General features: G+C 40.6%; 1 protein-coding gene across 1 annotated transcript in view; it reads left to right on the top strand.

The window, feature by feature from the left end:
* The window catches only part of CADPS2 (calcium dependent secretion activator 2), a 348,762-nt gene that overhangs the window by 194,369 nt on the left and 130,498 nt on the right, over window positions 1-23,895 (top strand). Inside the window, exons 9-13 of the mRNA XM_063134072.1 lie at window positions 1,698-1,764; window positions 6,481-6,589; window positions 7,498-7,698; window positions 11,722-11,858; window positions 16,128-16,315. Of these exons, the coding sequence (XP_062990142.1) occupies window positions 1,698-1,764; window positions 6,481-6,589; window positions 7,498-7,698; window positions 11,722-11,858; window positions 16,128-16,315 (702 nt within the window). The remainder of the gene's footprint in view (window positions 1-1,697; window positions 1,765-6,480; window positions 6,590-7,497; window positions 7,699-11,721; window positions 11,859-16,127; window positions 16,316-23,895) is intronic.

Raw genomic sequence — 23,895 nt, 5'->3', positions numbered from 1 at the left:
AGCTTCAAAGCTGAGAGAGGGCTCAGCAAGTCAAGTGAGCATATTTGTTGAAACCCAATGTTGCCCCAAACTTCTAAAATGTGGGCCCTTTAAGCTAGGAGACAGCAACTATAAGCCCCAAGGTCCAATTCAGTACCCTAAAGAGTGCTGCCTGGCCCCTCAGTTGCCAACTTAGAGGCACAGCCAGGTTTAGGGGCAGGTGGTAGTCTTCTGAGCTTGAGGAATAGGCTGTCCATATGAAATGGAGGACAGGGCTCCTGTATCTTTAACAGTTGCATAGAAAAGGGAATTTCAGCAGGTGTCACTTGTATGCATGTCACACCTGGTGAAATTCCCTCTTCACCACAACAGTTAAAGGTGCAGGAGCCACACTAGAGTGACCAGATTTAAAAGAGGGCAGGGCACCTGCAGCTTTAACTGTTGTGATGAAGAGGAAATTTCACCAGGTTCTCCATATATACAAATGACACCTGCTGAAATTCCCTTTTCAATACAACTGTTAAAGATACAGGAGCCCTGTCCTCCTTTTCATATGGTCACCCTATTGAGGAAGCACCTGTCACAGGCTGTCTACTCAACATCTCAAACAAATAATACAGACCGTTCATACTACACGAATAACCCGTTTCCTAGGATGTCATTTGTTCTAGCACTGGTCCTGCTTAGAGGCAAAATCGTTGTGGAGAAAATGACATCTGAATTTGCTGGCAGGCTGTTCTGAGGTATGGAAGTGGTGACACCGGCTCTTTGTCCCTCATTTAATCTTTCTGGGAAGTAGCTCTTCATGAAAATGAGTTGCTTATCAAGGCTGTAAACCAGGGCGTAGTACATGTCCCCATCCAGATGTTGTCAGCTCCCATTATCGCTAACCATTGGTCATGCTGGCTAGGGCTGATATGATTGGGAATCCAGCATCTTCTGGATGGGCACAGGTTCCCTGTCCCTATTTTGAACCAATGTCAGAGACCTGCCCTGCACAGGCTCAAGCCTGGAGCCACAATATCTTTCTCTTGTTGAGCAGCCATTCTGTATTACAGTATTTGCTTTAAAACTCTGGGCAGTGTGGTATTCTCTGTTGTGGTATATATCTGTGTTCATAACTGACTCAATTACCAATAAGTAACAGATTGTAGGAGGGTCCAGGTTTAATTGGTTCCAGAGCTTTGCTTTTGAATCTATTTTCAAAATCAAGGCTGAGCCCAGGAATGTGTTGATGCTGTTCAGAGTCCTTTTTCTTTTTCTTTCGCTGGCAAGAAACTGAAAAGTGTCTTAAAACGTTAACATAAGGAATAAGGAGCACTGATCCAGGGCAGATACCATGTCTTCTAGAGAGGCTATAGCCCATGGCCAGGGAACGTTTGGTCCTTCAAATGTTGTTGGACTGCAGTTTCCATCAGCCTTGTCAGCATAGCCAGTGGTGAGGGCTGACCTGATGGGAATTGTGGTCCGACAATATCTAAATGCCCTAACCATACAAGGTGGTTGTAAAGATGAATAGCATAGCACTTGTGTTCAAAGTGCTGTATAAATGGAAAGTGGTAATAATAACAATACACACACAAAAATAACCTGAGTTTTAAGGATGGGTAAATAGGAAAGAATACATAAAGAACTCAAATAGTTTTGTTAATAATACATTGGGGGTCACTTTAGCATAACATTTTTAACAGATAATTATTTTTCTTCCTGCTTGGCAGGTATTTGTATGCACTGGGACAGAAGGTTTGGAAGAGGTGGAAAAAGCGCTACTTTGTTCTCGTACAGGTTAGTAACATTTCTTGCCTGTTTGATTTGAACAGTAGTATTTCAAGAAGCCTTGTTAGAGCAACAAAGCCTCAGTGTATATAACACCTGCATTGTTCAAGCAGCGTATCTTTTAGCTTTGCAACTGAAAAAAATGCACAATTTGGTTTTTAGAACCCTTTCAGATTTCTTAATGGTTGTTTGCAGCAAAACAGTTTTCAGTTGCATGACTTTTTAAAGTGGCCCCATGATCATGCATATGGATTTTGTGGTATGGATGCAAGATTCCCATTAAAATTTGCTTACCAAATCTTTCCAGGAAAGTCCCAAGAGAGCAATTGCATAACCACTTGCCTACGACTATAGGCATAGTGCACTGATAGCAATGCCCCTTGAAGTTTCCAGTAGGCCTGGGCAATGACAGCTCACCTTCCTTGGGCCCATGCAGGAGTTTTGGGATTACTAGACATGTTACCTATATCACCAGTAGGGGTATAGCTTAATGGATCCTCACAAACACACAGAAACCCTGTAATGCAGTTATTCTTTACTGCTTATTTGGCTTTTTCAAGAGGAACTCCTAGATAAATGTTGTGCACACGGTACCACAGGGTGCAGTGGGCCCGAACAATCCATGAGCAGCCTTGAATATTTACATAGACATTTTCTGATGGAACTTGCAGGTCATGCTGTTAAAACAATAATAAAATATAACAAGTGAAGTCCTAAAAGAACTTTTAGGGATGGATTGCAGGAGAGAGGACAGAAAGAAAATAATAAGGTTCCTTGTTCTCCACACACATGCACACCCCATTACAGTCCCAGAGGGGCAGTGCTGGGCCTTGTTGGAGTCCTCTCATTTGGTAAGTCCATGGAACCTGGTAGGTATGCACTCTGAGGAGGCTAGAGCTGCACCCCAAGAATCCTTGGGTGTGGCATTAAGCTTTCTTCAGAGTTTCCTTGCAAGGCACCTAAATGAACCTGAAGAGGTTGTCACCACATCACAGACTCTCAGGGCGCAGTCCTGGGGCTTCCCAGGTTCCTGTGTCTAATTGATTTGTGGAATCAGGTGGTCAAGAAGACCCTAGGGAGTCCATCAGGGCCTTCTCAGAGTCCCTTTGCCCAGTCTCCATAGTAATTTCAGGACTGAAGGATGATGAGCAGCTTTTGTTCCACCTCTTTGCCCCTGAGGCATTATGGTGCTCAGGGATGAATGCAACAAGCATTCTCTCTGCTTGTTCCATGGTCCAAAACAGACGTTACTTTAAATATGTTTCCTGAAATTACATCTTTTTTCCATTTTTATTTTAGAGTAGGTACATGGGGCCCAATGCATACCTGGACCTTTGCTTGGGTCATACGGGGGGCTTTTAAGCACGCAATTCTAGAGTAAAAATGAACAAAAGACATAGCTGCTAGACACAGATTAAAGTAATGCCTCTTTTTGTCCTTAGATTCAGACCTTTATGGAGATGGATATGAAAAGAATTGTACACATGTGGTGAACATATGCTTGCGAAGGCTATTGTTATATGAAATATTACATGATTCCTAAGCTCAGCATAATGATAAAAGGCTCAGTTGCTTTTATCTCAATTATTGCTGCGCAACTACTATAGAAATCAGTCAAACCATGTTCATTGGTATCATCTATACATGCCACTTGCAGTTTTATTGACAATATAGAGAAAGGCTTCCAAATAAGCATGAAGTGGTGGATATGAGCATTGTGATATTATTGACCCTTTATTGATAAACTAGATGGTCCTCTCGCACCTTTGTGTGTTAGATACACTGCTTTTCCACATTAAGTTCATTTATATGGCAGGCGCTATTTGATGCACATACAAATTTAGATTCACAGTGCGCATGAGAGCTGTTCAGGGATCATTTTAATTCACCTCTAGCACTTTTAGTCATGGAATACTTGACGTCTGTCCTTATCTATGAATATTCACTTCATTATCTCAGTTCTGTGAACTGTCCTGCAGTTTCTAACAGACACAGATCAATAGAATTATGCCTAAGGTCTATAGTACTTAGGCATGCCTTGTTTAGCTATTACAGTGTAAGTGATTAATCAATGGATATTCTAAGACAGTATTCATCACATACTGGTATGTGTTTCAGATATGAGCTGACCATGATTATCACTCTACTGACTAGTTACTAAAATTAAAATTTCATTCTTTTACATCCTTGTCAGTTTGTGCGATGTGGTTTAGAGCAGGACTGAGCAACTTTGAGGGTATGGGGGTCATTTTCACACATGTACTCAGACCCTACCTCGTATTGCACTCCAGCTGCTGGTTCTGCACTGCTGAATTTGGCGGTGGCAGCAGCAAAAAAAAAAAAGGCAATTTGCCACCTATTTTTGGTGGTAAACTGCTACAGAAAGTTGGAATGGCCAAATTTGGCTTGAAAGCAATGCAAATTTGGCTGTTTAGCTTTCTGTGTAGTAGTTTGCTGCCAAAATTCAGTGAACCCTCCCCCCCCCCCATGTTTTTGCAAATTTCAATAGCACAGGGTGTCATGGGCTGCAGGCTGCATTTTGCCTAGCCCTGGTTTAGAATGATAGCCAATCAGTCAGTCATTCTTACCTCTAAGATACTTTGATTTGTTTTAGGCTGATACAAACAAATGCACCCCCATCTCATGCTCCAGTTTTCTGCTTTTCTTTTCCAACTGCTTACCTTCTGCTTTCTAATTCTGGGAATGTCTCAGGGGAAGGGCAGACCTATCCATATGAAGGATAGCCTTTCTCTCCATTCTATACTCACACTCTCCTCTTCATGCCAGCTTTCTCCTCCCACAGTCTCAAGTTTAAAGTGCATTCTACCACCTCCTTCTGCCATATGAATAGCAGGTGTAGAATGTCTCAAAGAAACAATACAGACGAATGGGTGTTTCGCTATTCCTTTCCTTTCACATCTCTTGGAATGATGAAACTACAGGAGTTGTACAAAATCAAAACCACTTTTATTTCAACTTTATATAATAGTACTTATTAAGAGACTGATAAACTGTGGGCTGCATTGTGAATGATAACATCAAGGAAATTAAGTAATTTATTTATTTTATTTTATTATTGCATTTATATCCTACCTTTTTTCCTGCAAGGAACCCAAGGCGGCATGCATAATCCTCCTCCTCTCCACTTTATCCTCACAACAACAACACTGTGAGGTGGGTTGGGCTGAGAGTCTGTGACTGTTCAAAAGTCACCCAGTGGGTTTCCATTTCCGAGTGTGGACTAGAACCCGGATCTCCCAACTCCCAGTCTGACACTCTAGCCACTACACCACACTGGCTCAAGAAATGCAACTTGTAATCAGGTAGCACCGGATTCTTGTGCTACGCCAGTTAACCGCTTGGCTGATTGTGACAGTTGCTTGCCATTTTACATCTTATACTTGAATACAAATATCACACACTTAGTATCAGCTTAGGATGGCACATGTGTATTTAAACTGCTGCTTTTCTCAGCAAATGCACACAAGTGGAGGGCCAATTACTTCCTGGTTGCAGTTCCTGATTTCTGGGGAAATCAGTGAGGTAAATACATGTGCAGTATTGTCAACTGACCGGAGGGGCATATATTTTGTTCTCAGGTATCTGCAGTAGAACACAAAATGTAAAGTCAGAATGGACCTAATCTAGAGGTGGCCATCCATCAAAGTGTAAATGTAACCATATCCTGCAAATTGCAAGCCATCATATAACTCAGGTGTGGGGAACCTTTTTTTTCTGTTGAAGGCCCCCTTCCCACAGGGGTTAGCTGTTGGGAGCCACATTCTAGTGGTGGGCAAGGCCAGAGCCAAAATGGGTATAACTACCTCTTGTTCTCTCATTCTCCCACCCCATTTTCAACCTCTTTCTCCTATTTCTTCCTTGATCCTTCATACCCAGCAGATTGGAACAGATTGCTCTTGCCAGAGGTCTGAATTGATCACTCACAGAGCACTTCTCTTCCCTCCTTTGATTGCTCCATCCATGTTGGCTTTCCCTCTAATTTTCCCCTCCTTCTCTAACTCTGAGCTATACCCATCCACACACATGTAATTAGCCCAAGAATTGCATAAAGCAGCAATAATAAGGAAGTCCCAGATGTAACCATGTAGCCTGTGACAGGGTCATAGTCCAGTGATAGAGAACATGTTGCTTGGTAGTAGTAGCAGTAATAATGTCCTTCCTCACCTACTCATTTGTATTTTCAGTGAGGGACACTGATTCCTCTCCCATGCATACCTAATCATAGCAGACCACTTGGTTGCCATACTTGTTAAATAAAAATCCCCTCTCAACCCACCCATACCCCAACAGAGAGAAGGGGGATGCCACTTCCCTAAGAGCTGAGTCATTTGTTGCAGTGTTTGAGGTCATTTTTACTTCTCCAGCTTTCACAGTGGGTGCACTGTCATTGAAGAAACTTTATATTATGCAAACAGATCAGTGGTAGCACCTGCTATATCAGTGCCTAAATGCCTGAGTTTTTAGAAGACAGATTAAAGACGCAGATTCACTCTGTGCAGTTGAATACATTTCAGGTTTTTATTCACAATTGATAGGGCATCTTCCTTCTCAGCTACATGGAAGGTAATTTGTAACTAGCGTATTCGTAGCTAGGCTATTGCCCATACCCCAGTGAACTGGGTGCTGTATGTTACCAGTCTTCCAATGGGTAAATTATAATGTGATGTAATGAAATGCTAATCTTGAACTTTTTTTTTACCTCAGGTAAGCCAATATACATTTGCTATGTGCAGCTACAGAGAAAAGAAATCTGAGCCTCAGGAGTTAATGCAGCTTGAAGGATACACTGTGGACTATACAGCACCTCATCCAGGTAGTGTGTGTGTGTGTGTGTGTGTGTGTGTGGTGCTTATTCACTAGTTACTAAATATTCTTGCAAATGGTTCCATGTAACCATGCAAAAAAAACAACTGTTCATTAGTTGTTAAGTAAAGCTAGTTGAATTTACAAAGTTTGGTGAGGGGGCTGTTTCTCTTTTTCCAGAGTCCTTTAACCAATACAAATAACGGTATTTATAGCACTTATTTTCTTGCTCTGTTCTTGATACTATTGGCATCAAATTAAACCATTCCTCCCCACCAACAAATCGCATTAGGGTGGAGTTTGTTTTTTGTTTTGTTTTTTAGCAGAACTGAATCATAAGTCTAACTATTATCTTACATAATTAGAAGAACTGATACCATTAACTGAAGAAAAGCCTCATTTCCCCCCCCCCCATCACTATTAAATGGAAAGCAGGTGATTTTATGTAACTGTTGAGTTAATAATAGACAACAGAATTCTTTTATTTGTGCTTTAGCATTTCACTTTTGCAAGGACCAGATCAACTCAGTAGGGGAAGCTGCTAGGAACAGTGGGATTCCAGAGGCTAGAGAAATCCCTCACTGGGGAACATAATCCCCCAACCCACGTGCAAGTGTCAGATTGTTGTTTTGAGTGTTCGTTTGCTTGTATGGAACAGAAAAAAGAGACTTCAACTAGAAATACCCTCAAGGGAGAACACAGCTCATCTCCTGCTCTATACCTTGTTATCACTGCGGTTTGAGTTATGTGGGTGGGGGTAAGTGTCCTGCCCCCTTTCCTTCACCCTGTTTAATTTGTTGAATGGAATTGGGAAGAAGCCGGAAGAATAAACAAAATTTCATATGAGAAGATGTGAAAGGGAGGATTGTTAATTTCAACTCAGTCAACAAAATACCTTGACTTCCCCTAATGTTGCAGGCCTCCAGGGTGGTCAGGTGTTCTTCAATGCTGTAAAAGAAGGTGACACTGTGATATTTGCCAGCGATGACGAGCAAGATAGAATCCTGTGGGTTCAAGCAATGTACAGGGCAACAGGTCAGTCTTATAAACCCATTCCTGCAAGTCAAGCACAGAAGATTAATTCAAAAGGAAGCAATATCCACACAGACGTGTCACAGAGTAAGTTTACTTTGTTCTTAATTTATGAAGTTTCATTATCGTAATTAATCAATATTGACACTGAGTTTTCCTGACAGTTTGTGTCGTTAATAGCCAAGAAACACCTGACTTATAGCTCATTGCTGCTGTTGTGTTAGTTTTTAAAATGTGCAGTTCATATTGTTAAAGTTCAAATACAGATTCCTATGGAAACTACTTTTTTTAAAAGAGTATTTTTATTTCAGAACTTTCATTGGACTTATATAAGGATGATTTTGAATCTGGGATTCTGCATTGCTCAGCAGCTGAGCAACATCCACCCAGGGGCTGCAGTGACTGGTTGGAGGGGCATAACAACGTCCAGCCAGAACTGCATCCAGTTCAGGAGAGAGCAAGGTGCTCTGGTTGTATGGTTCCTGACTGGGAGGAGTTGTGAGTGGGACACTTCAACCAGATCAATGGGAACAGTAACTGATTTCTGTTGCTGCACGTTGCCCAGGCCTCCCCTCAGAGACAGGGGTTTGAATCCTCTGGCAGCTCAAATATAACCAGTAGCTGCAGCAGCAGCCTGTTAACAACCTTTTTGCTGGGGATAAATCCAGAAAGAGAAGCAAGAACATCCATTCCATCCATGCCAGCTAACCAACTCCACAAGATGGTAGGTAGAAGGAAAGGTCCACAAGTCTCCTCAGTGATTCTACTCTGACAATGATCAGAACACCAAACTAAATGAACATCACATTTGTTTGGGTGTTTGTCCAAGGTGAACTCCACAGGGCAAACTTCTCTTCTTGGGATTCTGATGATGATGATGATGATGATGATGATGATAATAATAATAATAATAATAATAATAATAATAATAATAATAATAATAATAATATTGGATGGAGAAAGGGGTATGCTGTGCAACTAGAACCCAGGACTCTTAACCACACAGGAACAGTCAGAAGGGGGCTTATGACAGGATGCTTGCAGTCTCCCAGAGGCCTAGGCCATGACATATACTTTTCTCCTTCCAGTCCCATATGTCTACCCAGCCATATAGACCAGGACTAAAAGGTTGTGTATGGACCCGGAGTTAAAATCCCACAGGTTTAGCATCAAATTGATATTAGTTTGATCCTTGTTGTGGTTTCCCAGAAGAAAGGGCTGGAAGAGACACAGACACCTAAGTGTGCCTTATGATAGCCTGTCAAGAGTGAGTGGTGCAAAAACTAATGGTCTCACTCAGCAGTTATCAACCCCAGGATTCTTGTCGTTTTGCAGAGCTCCCTTCATCCCATCCAGATATAACTCCCACGTGCGTTTGGTTGGTTGCCAGTACCTGCTGGTATTTTTTCAGCAGAGTTCAAGGCCCCTGTCCATCTGCTTCATGCAATCGCTTTATGGTTTATCACACCAGCAATACTGGGGAGCGGGGAGGGCGTCAAGAAGATAATCCTATCAACCTTGCTAGTGTTCCTGTATCAAGATTGTGGCCAAGACATGGATGCTCAGACTTTGCTCTACTCCTGTTGTGCGACCCATCATGAAGTTAGCTCAAGGAAATGCCTATCAGGTTCTATTAACTATCATAAAAACAGAAACATTATGAAAGTTACAGCTTTTATGGAGAAGCATCCATTGCAAACCCTGAGTGTGGATTGGATTATGTTTCCTTTCTTTAAGAATTACAAATTATTATTATTATTATTATTATTATTATTATTATTATTATTATTACTACTACTACTACTACTATGACTATTATTTTGCTCTATTTATCCAACTGATCCTCAAGCCTCGTTCTCACAGGCCAGTACACCAATGTGGAATCCATGTATGTGATGTAACTCCACTACAAGTGCAGGGGACCACACTAACAAATAGTCAAGGCATTAATGGTGTAGCATTGTACAATAAATACACTGATTTTCCAAAAGATAATAAATATATGTAAACTACTGTGCATTTTTCCCTATTTTAAAAAGGTAAAGAAAAATAATAATATAATGAAAGATCAAGGCTACAAATTCTTTTGAAAAGTCTTATGTAAATTTGTATGCAAGAGAGACAGAAAGCACAAAGCAGCTCTCTTTTTTCCCTTTTTGTGCCATCAGATAAAGGCAGATATATTTATACAACAAACAGTAACTGGGAAATCATAATACTCCTTCTTTGTATTGTTTTCATATGGGGAAATTTTTTGAAACAGGAAATTAATACTAAACTGATCAAAACATTACTGTAAATTAAATGTTGTTTAGTTCAATTTAAAGTTAATTCTCATTTGTTTCCATTATTTAATATCCGGAGTTGTTTGGGCCATTTAAATTGTGTATAAAATGTACTTTCTACTCTTGAACTGGTGATGCCTTTGGGTATAAACTTGCTATCATATATATGTTTATTTGTCAATAGAACTTCAATGGGATTTAACTGTGCATAGGATTGCAGCCTAAAGGGTGTTTAATCATACGTGGTGTTGCTTCCTAAACTCTAGAAAAATATACTGCTGTTTCTGCAGATGATAATTTCATACCTTAAACCATCAATGTACTGTCACACTGTTTAGTTGCTATATCTACCTTGGTGAAATCTGTCACATGGATGTGACTCTTGCTTTGACAATACAGACCCAAGTGATATGAATTAGTTTGTGCATCTTTTCAAGATGTGATGCTGCAGATCCTTCAGCTTGAATTAAATAATTCTTCCATCTGCAAATACAGCTGAAAGTTGGACTTGACATGGATCAATATGATCTGGGGCTAAATTTCTAAATGTGACTGATTATGTTAGCATCATACCCACAGATCAATATGGAGTTTTATTATGAACCTAACTCTATAATTGGGTTTAATCAATAAACTTTTGTCTCCATTTCTATAGAAATTTTAGATTTGTACTATGCAGTTTTTCAAAAGTACATTTAGGATGCATCTTTTCTAGTAACGAACATAAAAAGACCTATATTTGAAATTAAAGGAACAAAGAGAAGCAAAAACCTTATTGTAAGGGTTAAGTCAATTTTTGAATTGATAGCAAACTATTCACCCCTATGTTGCGTATGGAATCTAAGTGAGCTAATGTGCTAATGGATAACTAGTCCTTTTGGCCACTGTAAGGCTTTTTCTGTCCATACTTGGTAGACAACTCACATTGAGGATTTTGACAAAACATACCATTAACGAAAGCAATCACTAGAGCTTGTCTTTTGATAAACCCGCGGGGTTCAAAGGCGTTGAAAGATGCAATCTCTGAACAACAATAAATTTGGATCTTTGATTGAAGTGCCATTTAAGAGGTATGTTATATATAATTTACACACAAAAAATATTGCTCCCAGTTTCATTACTCTCTTCTGAAAGGTTGAAGGAGCTCTTTGCCATTACTACATTATGTTTGTTTCATTAAAAGCTGCAAGTAAAAAGAAAAAGACTGGAAATGACCCTGCATAAGCCTGCGTGTTCATTTCTGCTCCAGTTTGCCATTTGGGAAATGGGCTTCTAGCCATGTTTGTTTGCTACTTTGGCCTGTGATGTACATCTTCTTAATACCCATAAGCAGAGGTCTGCTCAAACATTTGTGTGTATGTGTTTGAGATAAATACAATGTTCTGTGTTCAGAGGCTTTGCACTTAATATTTTGAGACAAAGGGCACCCCAGAAATAAAGTCTTATGTTTTGCCAATACATTTTACAATTGAGTTTTCTAGAGGCACAGCAGAAGTCTACACTGTTTATTCTAACACTGCATTATTCTTACAAAACAGTAGAATGGGTTGTTCATTCTGCTTCATTCTGATACCTTGGAGTAACTTTTGCAGTCAATTTGGCCAGCATATGAAAAGGGTGTTGTTGTTTTCTTCTGCTGCTGTTTATACATCATTGTATTAGAACCATTGTTAAGTGCTTAGATTTTATTGTGCTTAGATTTTATTGTTTGTCAGGAAGAGGGCTGGAAGGGATAGGAATTCCTGAATAAGGCTATTCTCTCATTAAACTTAAAGCCAGTCCTAAAGTGGGGCCATCTACATGCTTTCTTCTTCCCTATAATCAGATGCAGATCGTGCTCAGAAGCATGGCATGGATGAGTTTATTTCTGCAAATCCTTGCAAGTTTGACCATGCTGCACTCTTTAGAGTACTTCAGAGGCAGACCTTGGATCACCGATTGAATGATTCCTATTCTTGTTTGGTGAGTAAAAAGGCTGGAATAAAAGAATCAGGGAAGGGAAAAAGTGAGAAATAGTTGTTGCAAAGTGTTCTTTTCTTCCAGGCTCATTTAATAACTATGCGTGAGGTTGGGATAAAGGATTTCAATCGATTGGCTTCAAATTTGAAAATTATACACTTGAAGGGTACTGCTGTGCCACTCAATAGAGAATAGAATAGACTCAAACTGACTCTGAACCATGGTTTATCAGCCCCTCTAGGGAGGGCTGAATAAAAACAGAAGGCTTTAATAAATATGGAACCCTCTGTGGTAGGATTTGCTAACACCTGTACAGGCATTTTAAGGTACAAATCCAGTTCGCCAGATGTCATGCATTATGTCATCTATCTTGTACTTGTCTTTTATGGACTGGGGAAGGAATGAAACAAAAAAATTGAATCAAAACCACGGGGGGGGGGGAAGGCAAATAGAGGTATTGTGTTTGTACTCAGCTGAGTCAAGGTTAGCTTTGTAGGCTTAAATCCTGGATAAATTACTTACCATTCTAGAGGTAGTCTGTAATCTCAATTTTTTTTTCACTTTCAAAGAGCATTTGGGGAGTAGAGGTTTAATCATGAGGATGCATAATCAAGAAAAATGAAATGAAAAAAATGGAACACCGTGCACGTTCCACGCTTACGTCTTTACACATTGATCAGCCCTTGGCTTGGCTCCCTAGTTTGCTTTGATTAGAATCATACGACATTTATTATGATCAACTGGCCAATAAAACAAATTACAAGATCACAACCTCAATAGAACTATTTATACAAAGTGACAAACTAAGAACTGTACAGGAAAAATGATCCCACTTATGAGAAGAGTGGAGGTTAGGAGTATCTTGAAAGATGTTTGTTCTGTTGCATATAATCTAATGCAATGTCCGTTAACTGAAGTGCAATTTCTCTGCTTTATGCATCTTTTATTTTCACGTCTTGCATTGGTAGTTTTTTATTTTGAATTAAGGGTCATTTCACACATTATGCAACAGTGAAGCCTGGTTCACCAAGGAGTGTATGCTTGGCTGGGATCTGCAGCCAATCCTGGCTCTCTGACAAGTGTACCTTTATTATAATGCATACTTGTAGAGACATGTTGGTAGCATCCACACCTGACATTGTAAAAACATCTTAAGTGGAAAATGTAAGACACAATCCTACATAGGTTCAGTGCCTTCATGCACAAGAATTTTCATTGGGCTTAACAGAGTCCTATTATTCCCACAGCCCTTGATATGTACAAAGATGATGGGCTACTGTCAGGAACAGGAGGATCTGTACAGGCTTTCCTGTTTCACTCAGTGAGTGTAAGTGGGGCTTGAGGGATACCCAAATGTATTACTGAAACATAGAACATTGGAAAGCTGTCTTATACTGTCAGACCATTGGTCCATCTTGCCCAATACTGTCAACACTGATTCACACGACACGACAAGCCAGAGTATGAGTTGAGTGTGTGTTGTTGTTGAACTATGGGTTGTTGAAATGTGGGTTGTTGTGTTGTGTGAATCCAGCCATGCTAACAAACTCTGGTTTGTTAACTCAAACAACCCACACTTAACCCAACAACAAACCATGGGTTATTTTTCATGGGTTGTTCGTGATTAACAAACCATGGATTGTTAGTGTAGCTGGGTTCACACAACACAGCCTACAATTCATAACAGCCCATGGTTCATCAACAGCTCACATTCAATCCATACTCAACCAGTACTGTTGCTTGTTGTGTTGTATGAACCCAGCCACTGACTGGAAGCATCTCTCCAGAGTCTCAGATAGGAGATGCCAGAGGCTGAACATTTATTGGAGCCCAACCTAGAAGGATGTCAGAAATCGAACATGGGACCATCTGCATACAAGGCCTGCACTTTAATACTGCACTATGGCCCTTCTCCTTATTTAATGGCATTTGGAGGGAAGAGGGGACCTCCTATGGAAGTTGGCCACCCTTAAAGCCCTTGTACAGATAACAACTAATAAATAGTAAAAGTTCTTCTGTCAGATGAACTTGGATGAATTTCTTTCATTTTACCTTACATTATTTGAACAGAACGCTTTCACTCTTCATATGCTGAAAATATCTTTTAAAAGTATGTCTTTTGAACTTCGGTAAATTAAATGAATGTAGCCAGATGCACCATTTCTCCACAAAACAAAATGAGCCTAATATGCAACAATTAGATCTAAACATAACCTATGATTAAAACTATTAGCAATACTAAACATCTTTTATTGAACTCTCTAGTAGTCAGTGGGGAGCTTCTAAGCAATTACAAAATAAAAAAAAGTTATTACCATGACATTACCTGACTAAACACTCATAGCTTTCTGTTGTCCTAGCAGGGTGTGTGTGTGTGTGTGTGTGTGTGTGTGTGTGTGTGTGTGTGTGTGAGAGAGAGAGAGAGAGAGAGAGAGAGAGAGAGAGAGAGCACTTGAAGAATCTTGTGAAAAAAATTGGGAATAACTCCTTGAGCTTTTTTTTATATTCTTATGCTTCCAAACACATTTCCACTGCTCAGAATAAGTAAAGTAATAATATATCTATCCACTGTAGACAGCCAAGCCCTGCTTGTATTACTCAGATGAGTAGAACAGTAAATGTGTCTAGCATAAACAGCTTTTGAAATGATTATGGAGAAGAGTGTTCCATAATCAAGGAGCTGTTACATTTCAGCTCTGTCAGATTAAGTATGCTACTGAAAATTGTCAGTTAACCCCACTTTAAAATGTTATTTACTCGAAACCAAAGATAATAATTCTTTACACTTTAAAGTCATTGTTCTACGAATAGGAGAACATCTTTAATTGTAGGTGTTCCCTTTTCTGAAAACCACTTCGTTACTTAAAGTAACTTGCAGAGGGGGATAGCCCTGTTATTCTATTGCAGCAAAACTATCAAAGAGTCTCATAGCACCTTAAAATTCATATGGCATAACCTTTCATGCACTAGAGCACCACATGCATCTGATGTATTTAATCCATGAAAGTTTATGCCATATTAATGCATGTGTTCATCTTCTACAAGACTTTTTCTTGCTCTTATGGAAATACGTTGGCTTTCGAAAGTGCCTTCTTCCCCAGGACTGTTTTAAGTGTTCTGGCATAGTGAACTCTCTTTAATACCTCTAGCTTGAACAGTGCTACTTTGGGCTTCTGTCTTTGTCTATCTTGTGCAGCATGATTATGTTGTTATGATACTTTGTTCAGCCTTATCTCTTATTTCAGCAGGAATGTCAGCTAGCCATACTCTGTTATGTTCCTGACTTCCTTTCTTTATCCAGTGTCTTGGAGAGCATTTGGGCCCTGAGTCCCAACCAACAGCTCTTGATCTTCCCATGGCTCATGGTAATCCAAACCATAGTGCCTTCTCAAGGGTCTTCATTTTCCTGGGCTCTTCCTTGCCTTCCTATAGTATCAGTATTTCTTTTTTGTCTGCTGTTTCGGAGCAGCAGTTCATGGACCAAGAGTCCTGTGGACTGCTTTCCCCAGAGGTGCATGTCTCTGAATCCCTTAGTCCAGACAAATATAGATCTCAGTCTACCCCACTCCACTACTAATTCCTACTGATGTAGGCCCAGTTCCAGGCCATTGCAGGATGTGCAGTCTAGATGCATACGCTGGCTTCTAGATGGTGCTGGCCTTTAGATGTAAATACTGGGATAACCTGGGGGCAAGCAACTCTTTCCTCTTAAAACATTGAAAGTTAGCAGAGAAGTCAATAAATGATTTAGGCTCTTTTCATGTCCAGTTCAATCTCTTGTGCCACATGTATCTCTCTTGTCTTCTCTCCCATAACATAACTTTTCTAAGCTATTCATCTTTACTTTTCCTTTACATTTTTTCCCCACACAGAAGAACACTACCTTCCCTTCCTCAGGAAGAATAACTTGTAGCTCATTGAATTTGAGATTATGTATGGAAAACAATTTTGGACATTTTGATGTATTCGTATTTTCAATACACTTATTGTGGAATATTTTATGCTTGTGCTACTGCAACAACAACAACAACAGAAATTCATGACATTTTCCATTTCCAGGCTAACAGTTGCTGTAGCCTAGCCATTTTTAATAAATGAATACTATTATAATTAAACCTATTAAAAATATAATAGCTAGAAAGGTTTGTGTACTGCAATGCAAATTGAATATTCTAAGCATGTTTCTCTGTGAGAATCTTGTTTGAAAAAAATGAAGAAGAAAAGAACAGTCCTGATTCATTAATACATTTTTCCCCTCCCCATCTCTTACAGGGTTGGTTTAGCCCAGGCCAAGTCTTCGTGTTAGATGAATATTGTGCTCGTTACGGTGTGAGAGGCTGCCATCGCCATCTCTGCTATCTGAATGAATTGATGGAACACTCAGAGAATGGCGCTGTCATTGACCCAACCTTGCTCCATTACAGCTTTGCCTTTTGTGCTTCTCATGTTCATGGCAACAGGTATTTTAATATGCAGACATGCAGCAAAAAGTCATTAGTCTACGTGATAAGGGGAAACAAGCAGTGTATTTAGACTTAGCTTCTCCCACTCACCGTTAGCCAAGAAATGAATGAGCATCAAGGGGGTTCAGTTGATACAAAACATCTATGTTGGCTCTGGAGTGCAATAGAACATTTCTATACAAAAGAGGGCTTCAGTCTAAAATAGGCCAGCATTATGAAGATTCTTCATTTGAGGGCCATTTCTGGCTTTATCCAGCAGGTGTGTTTGCTGTATGTCTCCCCATGAACACCATATGCTTTAAGGTGGATTCCTGCATCAAGCAGGGGGGTGGACGCGATGGCCTTATAGGCCCCTTCCAACTCTACTATTCTATGATAGAAAGTAAAAGGGCGATTCATAACCATAAACACATAAGGGAGTAGGGTGTGGGAACAACCCATTCATAGCAATTGAATATATATGAGCCATATCACTACTTTAGGAGACACCACCAAGGTAGAAAGTGTATGCTTTCCAAAGAGCTGTAGTCGCCTTATAGGAATGCAGATTACTTTTGGCCCCATTGGTGATCTCTGGATGCTGGTATGAACTGATGACTCTGACCTTTGCTCAAGCCTAACAATACTCAGCTCATCATGGAAAGCTGCCTATATCCATCATAGATTCTAATGAATTACTCTAAATATTTGCTTTGATTCAACTTCTCAAAATCCAGACCAAACTCTGCCTTGAGCTAAATTTGGAAGCAGAGCTAATTATGTTTTTGGCTGGGTTATAGACTAAAATTTGAAACTGAAGTGTGTGTGTGCACTGTTTGAATATTCTGAAACTTAAGATATCTGTGGACAAAGCTTCAGTTGTTCGGGGATGGGGGCGGTGTTGAAAACTTACTGTGGTGGTTTCATTGCCCTCTCCATCCCAGCTCATGCTACTTTATTTCCCTCTAGGACTTGCCCTCCATTTCCAAAATAGTCTGAATTCTGTTGTAATCATAATAAATTGAAATAAATGGACTTCCGTTCCAACAATTTTTCTGATAGTATAAACAGGACTCGTCTGATCAGAAGCCTGTATTTTGTGGGGCACAAGATAAGCAAACTCTGGCTATATGCTTGAAAAAATTGGTGCACCTTCATCCCATGGGGCAAGTGGCTTTGGGTAATCTTATTTTGATCCTTTCAGCATATGTTTCCATATTAATGTCTGACAAGAAAAGCATTTTTAAAAATGTATCTTTATTTTTCAAGAATATCAAATTTTGGGTTTAAGATAGTGTTCAGTGGTTAGAGTGACCAGCGCTTCCAGGAGTTTCAGTCACCCTCTACGGCTGTCAGCGCTCCTTGTGCACTCCACCCACCTCTTCTCTCCTCCTGAGGCTAAGAAGTTCTGCTCAGTCACGTCTAAAGTAAACTTCCAAAGGATAAGGGGTGTCTTGCCAGCATCTTTAAAAGACTTATTCAGGCATGGCAACTTGCTTTCCCATTCCGTTGTGGCGGTGGGTGTGTTGTATGTCCAGAATTTGTCACTTTGAAAAGTGATGTTTCTCAGATGGGGTAGGGTTAGCCTTTTGTGCATGAAATGTGTGTGGATGAATGGGGGTGGGATGTGTGTGTGTGTGTGTGTGTGTGAACATTTGCGAGTGGAGAAGGAAGCCTAGAAATAAAACATGGACACCAGAGCTTGGGTTAAACTAGGGCCTCTTTATTTAAACAGTGAAATTCTCCCCTCCATGGATCTGTGTGTGAACATGTGGGAATTTAGCTCATTTGACTTCAGGAAACTAGCCTGCCCATCAGGGTGAGCCACTCAGTTGAACACAGCAGTCGGGTGACACGGCCCCGTTTTCCAACTACACTTGAGTGTTTGGTGAGACCGACCTGCGTCATCCCCACTCAGGGCTACACAGCTCTGAGTAGACAAGACAAAAAGGTCCCCAAAGGCAAACCATATCCTGACACGAAAGCTGCAAAGCCCCCGAGGAGCAGGACCTCTGGATTGCCAATCACCATAAAGGTGCCAGAGTGCTCACCATCTCTATTCTCAGTTCCCAAAATTCCCGCACAAACCTGCCATTCACCAATTGACCTATTTATCCTCCACTTCTAAAGATTAAATCCAGTATGGAGTAGGCGAAAACCTGTGCATCACTAAATGTCAGGGGAAATTCCTACTCAGCCCCCACTCCAAAGAGGAAGACTGGCTATTCTAATACTGGTTGGTAGGGAGGGCAGGTGGGGGCAGAAACGAAAGAGGCCGCGTGCTGCGTTGGGTGAGCATTTATACCTTGGCTCCGCCCCCAAACAAGGCTGTACTCGTGCCATGCATGCGTAGAGCTTTCCTTCTGGCTCCTTAGCCCACCCACCCCTGCAAGAACCATCCCCCACCCAAGCTGTCCTCGCTGGGCGCAGATCGGGCATGTGGGTGTGTTCCATGAATAAGTGGAGAGGTGTCATGTCTCTTGTGTGAGAATGGATATGTGTGTATTATGTGTCTGTTGCCTGTGCGTTATGTGTGGATGAATAGGTTTTTATTATGTTCTGTGTAAGAATGGTGTGTGTTTGAGGCAAGGAAAGTGGTCCTCTTTTAATTTGACCATGACACCTTGAGGGGACTTCTTTTGTTGGCTTTTGGCCCCTAGAACATTAGCCATGAGCGAATGTGGTCCTCAGGCAGAAAAAGATTCCCAACCCCAGCAATAGATGCAATCCATTTTTATTTTCCTTGCAGGTTGATAGATTTGGGATGAGTTTATGATTTCATGGAATATAATTTTATTCATATGGTATATCATATTACGTGTAGCTATTTAAAGTCCCCAATTCAACAAACTGAATTCATGAAAAGAAGCAATTCATGTCAAGAATTTCATGTCATACATCAAATTTTCCATTAAGGCAATCTCTTTCTTTGGTCCTTGACTGTATGACCTCTTTTTTCACTTATAGTCCTCCTTTTCCCCATTAGGCACAAGCTCATCTATTGTCTGTTCCCTTTGTTGTCCTTCCACGCTCATCCTCATGCCTTCTGCCTAAGAACGCCATGGGATTCTGGCCAAAGATAACATTCAGAAGAGCCAGACAGGCAAACTCCATGGAGGAATTGGGGCTGATTTATGGGAAATATTACAAGTCTTTCTGGTTCTGGCATTTTGTAGACCTAGGCGTCTCAACCAGGTCTACACTACTTATGATGTCCCAAGTCAAAGGCGGTCCACCAGCCATGCGTTGTAATGCTTGGCAGCCCATTTTTGCATCCTACACAGTAAACACAAAAAACAAACGAAACAGGAGGTTTATAGAGCTTTGACAGGCCACCAAACATGGTTGGTGAATAGTATTTGTCTTGTTGTGGAGCTCTGCTCTAGAGGCTGGTGTATTCCAATGTTCTCGGATTCTGAAATGGTAGGTGAGAAATCCTGTTTCTGGTTCAACCACATTAACCTCTGCTATGCTGTCCCCTATCCCTAGAAGAACTGTTGCACTCTTTCATGTCCCTCTTCAACATTGTTCAAGTGAACATGCAGGTGCTGCCACCAGTTTTGCATGCAGTTTCTACTCCTGCAGAGAGGCCAGTTTGAAAAACAGTATCTGTGTTGGGAGAGGGGGTTATGTACGTGGCTCTTTGTGACTGCTTCGTGATAGCCCATCCACACACTCCCAAGGTGCTTGCCTAATGACAACTGTAAGTGGGTGAACTGGGATATAAAGGTTAAAGATCCTATGTGAAATGAAATTTTACATAGGAAGTTAAACCTGATATTATTACTACTAGTATTTCATTCCTACACCGTCCAATAGCCGAAGCTCTCTGAGCAGCTCACAACAATTCACAGTGTTTATGCATTTGTGCATCTTCCTGTGTAACCAAAGGAGAAATCTTCGCCCCTTAACTGCATTAGTGATTCAAGAGATCTCTTCACTTGTAACAGTCTGGTGCCATTTCAAGTTCTCAACAGAGGACTAGGAATTCTGAGTGCAACCAATGATGCCACTACCTTGTTTTCAGAAGAATTTCCCATTATGAACAATGCCTTCCTGGATTCCTGTGATATATGAAAAATTTAAGAAGACTGTGCATCATTTACTAGGTGGTTTGGACTGCTCCTTTAACTGCAAGTATTTTATTCTGATACTCTAAGAAAGCAAAGACAGGCAAATGTTTGAACCTTAGTAAAACAAGTTTGGAGCAATATATGATTTAACATAAAGGAGAGATGGCTAGCTTGCATAAAGGAAAAGAGTCTGATTTGTGGTGCTCAAAAAGACTGGCTCTCTTGTCAGGGTCTTGTTCTTGACTGCCTCCTATAGTTAGTACATAAATTGGTATGGGCAAGAGAAGACATCCTTGCAAAGTTGAGTTTCTCAGAGAAATCAGATGGGCTTGATTTCCGCCCCGTTCCAATAATAGTATTTTATTCAGTGAATGGAGATGGGCTTTGCTTTCCTTTTTTCTGTACAAAATTTCAAGGCCTTTGCTGGCAACAATGAAAAAGCATACTTTCCATGCCAACTCCTCAGACTCCGCAACATGCATAGAAATGTTTGCATGGAAGCCTGACTCCATGCAGCTTTTTCCCTAGCCTTATTTATTGTCTGGTTTTGAACCTGTCAGTACTAATGTTCAGTGCAATGCTACTGATAATTGCCCAAACTTATTTCAAGAATTCAAAAGGAAGGTAGAAATATCCCTTTTATTTATTAACTTAAGTGAAGGACAACGGTGCATGCAGTGTGTGGAAATCTCTGAGAGCACGTCCTCCACTGTGGTGAGCACTCAGTATGTATTCCTCCTATTCAAACTGCTGTATTTGTGCAGCATTTATGAGTGTTTTAGAAATAAAAGAATAGAATAGTGTTGTAAAGAGAGGGTCTGGCTGGTACTAAGATACTGAAATAAGAGAAAAAGAAATAGGAAGAAAGGGAGAGAGAAGAAAGGTAAGTCAAGGACACAAACAGAAGCGCTCACTCAGGATTGTGCACACACAGATAATAGCATCCACTCATTCATCTACAGCATTACAGAGGGGGGAGAAAAGAATTTCACAGACAATGCATGATAGGTCAAAGTTCTAGGCTGATATATGTGATTATACATCTTAGTTTTCTAAGTCAGACTGACAAGGAGAAAGACTACAACATCAAGACAAAGGGCCTTTATGGCCCAATGATGAAATGGTTTGGTTGTGCTAGATGAGCAGTGTATTCTATTGTTAAGAGGGCCATCATGGCCCTGTTACCAGCCTGGCAAAGACCATTTGAGACATGCTACTTTTCAAAAGCATGGAATATAGCACTGCAAGTTATGTTTCCACTTCATAAAACAAGTAATCCATGTTTGTTTTTAATATCAAATAACAGGGTGTTTTCATCAATGGCTTTCAATCTGAATATTAGACAAGAAAATTGGTTAGTGGGTGGATCAGAATGAAGTACTGGGATGGTTCAGTAAGCTGACCAGGTGAAGAGTTTCATAGACCCCAAACCAAAGAGGCAAGCATACTTGAAACAGAAAGTCAAGTACTTAAGATAACTTCATTGGAAGGGAGGTGTGGGCTTCCGAGAGCCAAACTAAATGAATCAGACCTAGGAAGTTTCAAATAGAAAATATTATATTTGTAAGAAACAAGGAGGCAAGCAGGTCCACATAAAGTGTCTGTAGAAGCAATAAGTAAAGTAATCAGAGATAAGGTTTGGAAGAATAAGATCAGAGAACAAGTCCAGATTCAGAGAACTGATTTGGTAAACGTGTCAGTCTAGCAATCAACTAGCATTGTATCTCAGCCAGGACTTCACGCCTCCTCCTTTCTAGGTTCTAAGGTGTGTTGACTGAAGAGTAAGAGTTTCCCACAAAGGTGAACAGCTATTTAGAGTCCTGGGGGTGGCGTGGAAATGTGAAGTTGAGTCAACTGGAATGTCAGTCAAGAGAGATCTGGGGCAGGAATATCTAAACCTGGAGGCTAGCCTGACACTGGAAGCCTATACGAGGCATCTACACAAACAAGCTACCAGTCACTGCTGAAGAAGTACTGTGGTTATGGAATTCCACTTTAGATGACAAGAAAGCATTATGGATTCTCTGATATGATATGAAATCTTACAATGGACCCTACAAAAGAACCCGTTTTCTGCCCCATAAGTCCTGTTACCTAACAACAGTAGTGGTGAGGAGTAAGGATAGCCTGCATTTCCTGTAATAAATGGCACCATGGTCATATCTGTGGCTGAAATACTTAGCAAGCCCAGATTCAGTAAGTATGGTAAAGGCTACCACCATGGGGCTGGCAATCTGCATTTGGTTAGTGATATGAAATTGACCAATAAAATTTCATTGGGATGAATCTGATAGATTTGTTCATTCTCTGCATTTTGACTAATTCCCATACTGGGAGTGAGGAAGGAATTTTCCATAGGAGAAACTAGACTAGTGGCTCCAGAACTGAAGCTGTTCACTCCTCAGGTCCAACTGGTTGAGTGATAATCTTGGGCCCAGGTGACCGAAGCTCAAATCTGTACCTGGTCTTGGGTTCAGTGATATTCCCAAAGCCACTCAATTTCTCTCAGCTTCCACTGCACATCCACAAAATTGAAATACAAATAGCCTGGAAAAGACCATGCATGGGTTAACAAAAATGATCAAGCAATACATCCTTAGGTGAGCTCAGCCAATCAGGGATCACATAGGAAAACATGATGATGTCATGATGCTAATTAGCCATTTGGCTGTGGCTATTTGCTGGCATCACTAAGGTCAAATTATGTCTATTTAGACTGAAGATCGTGCTACCTATGTGGGTCATATAGGTTATGTCAGCTAGCCAGGAATCACAAACAATATATTTGCAGCTGTTTTCTAGCAAGGACCAAACAATCTCCAAAAGAAGGAGGGCTCTTGATTGATGACAACTTATGTGAAATATGCCCCTCCCACTCAGCTCACCTTTTTTCTTCTTATATATTTCTTCTTCAGAGTGCTCCCAAAATGAACCACTATTTAGTGATAGCAGAGCTATTGTTGCTTCTCACTATTGTCCTTAGTCCCAGATTTGTATACCTCTTATATACATGCAGTGGGATAATTATGTAACTACAGCATAGTCTCGACAGTAGCAGCGGAGGTTAAGTGAAGGTACAAAATACAGAAAAGGAGCTATTGTTTTCTTCCTCATCATCTCATCTTGTATCTAGTTTTCATGCTGCGACTTCCCATTTTGTCCCTCTCTTTCTGAAATGATGTTGGTGGGAAATACATGAAGTGCAAAGTGACTTTTTCCCCCTGCTGAGAAGCAGGTTGAATTGACAAAGAACCTCCCTCCCTCCCAAGGTGGAGTCTCACTCCTTCTCTTCAGAAGAAGCTGATGTATTGAACATTCTTCAGACGGATAATAAAGGTGAAAGCCATATCACAGGAATCAAATCAGCCTGTTACCACAAATGTTGTAATTTCTTCCCTTATTGTTTTTAAAAGTATCTCTTCTGGGGAGAAAAGAACAGAATCTGTAGCTGTTGAACTATAAGATACTTGACTGTCTTGAAAAGGAAATGCCAGAGCATGGGGAAGAATTGGCTTTCTGGAGATG

The sequence above is a fragment of the Elgaria multicarinata genome, chromosome 9 (assembly GCF_023053635.1).
Source record: "Elgaria multicarinata webbii isolate HBS135686 ecotype San Diego chromosome 9, rElgMul1.1.pri, whole genome shotgun sequence".
Taxonomy (NCBI): domain Eukaryota; kingdom Metazoa; phylum Chordata; class Lepidosauria; order Squamata; family Anguidae; genus Elgaria; species Elgaria multicarinata.
The sequence above is the reverse complement of the archived record's forward strand: the minus strand, read 5'-3'. Positions and strand labels throughout refer to the sequence as shown.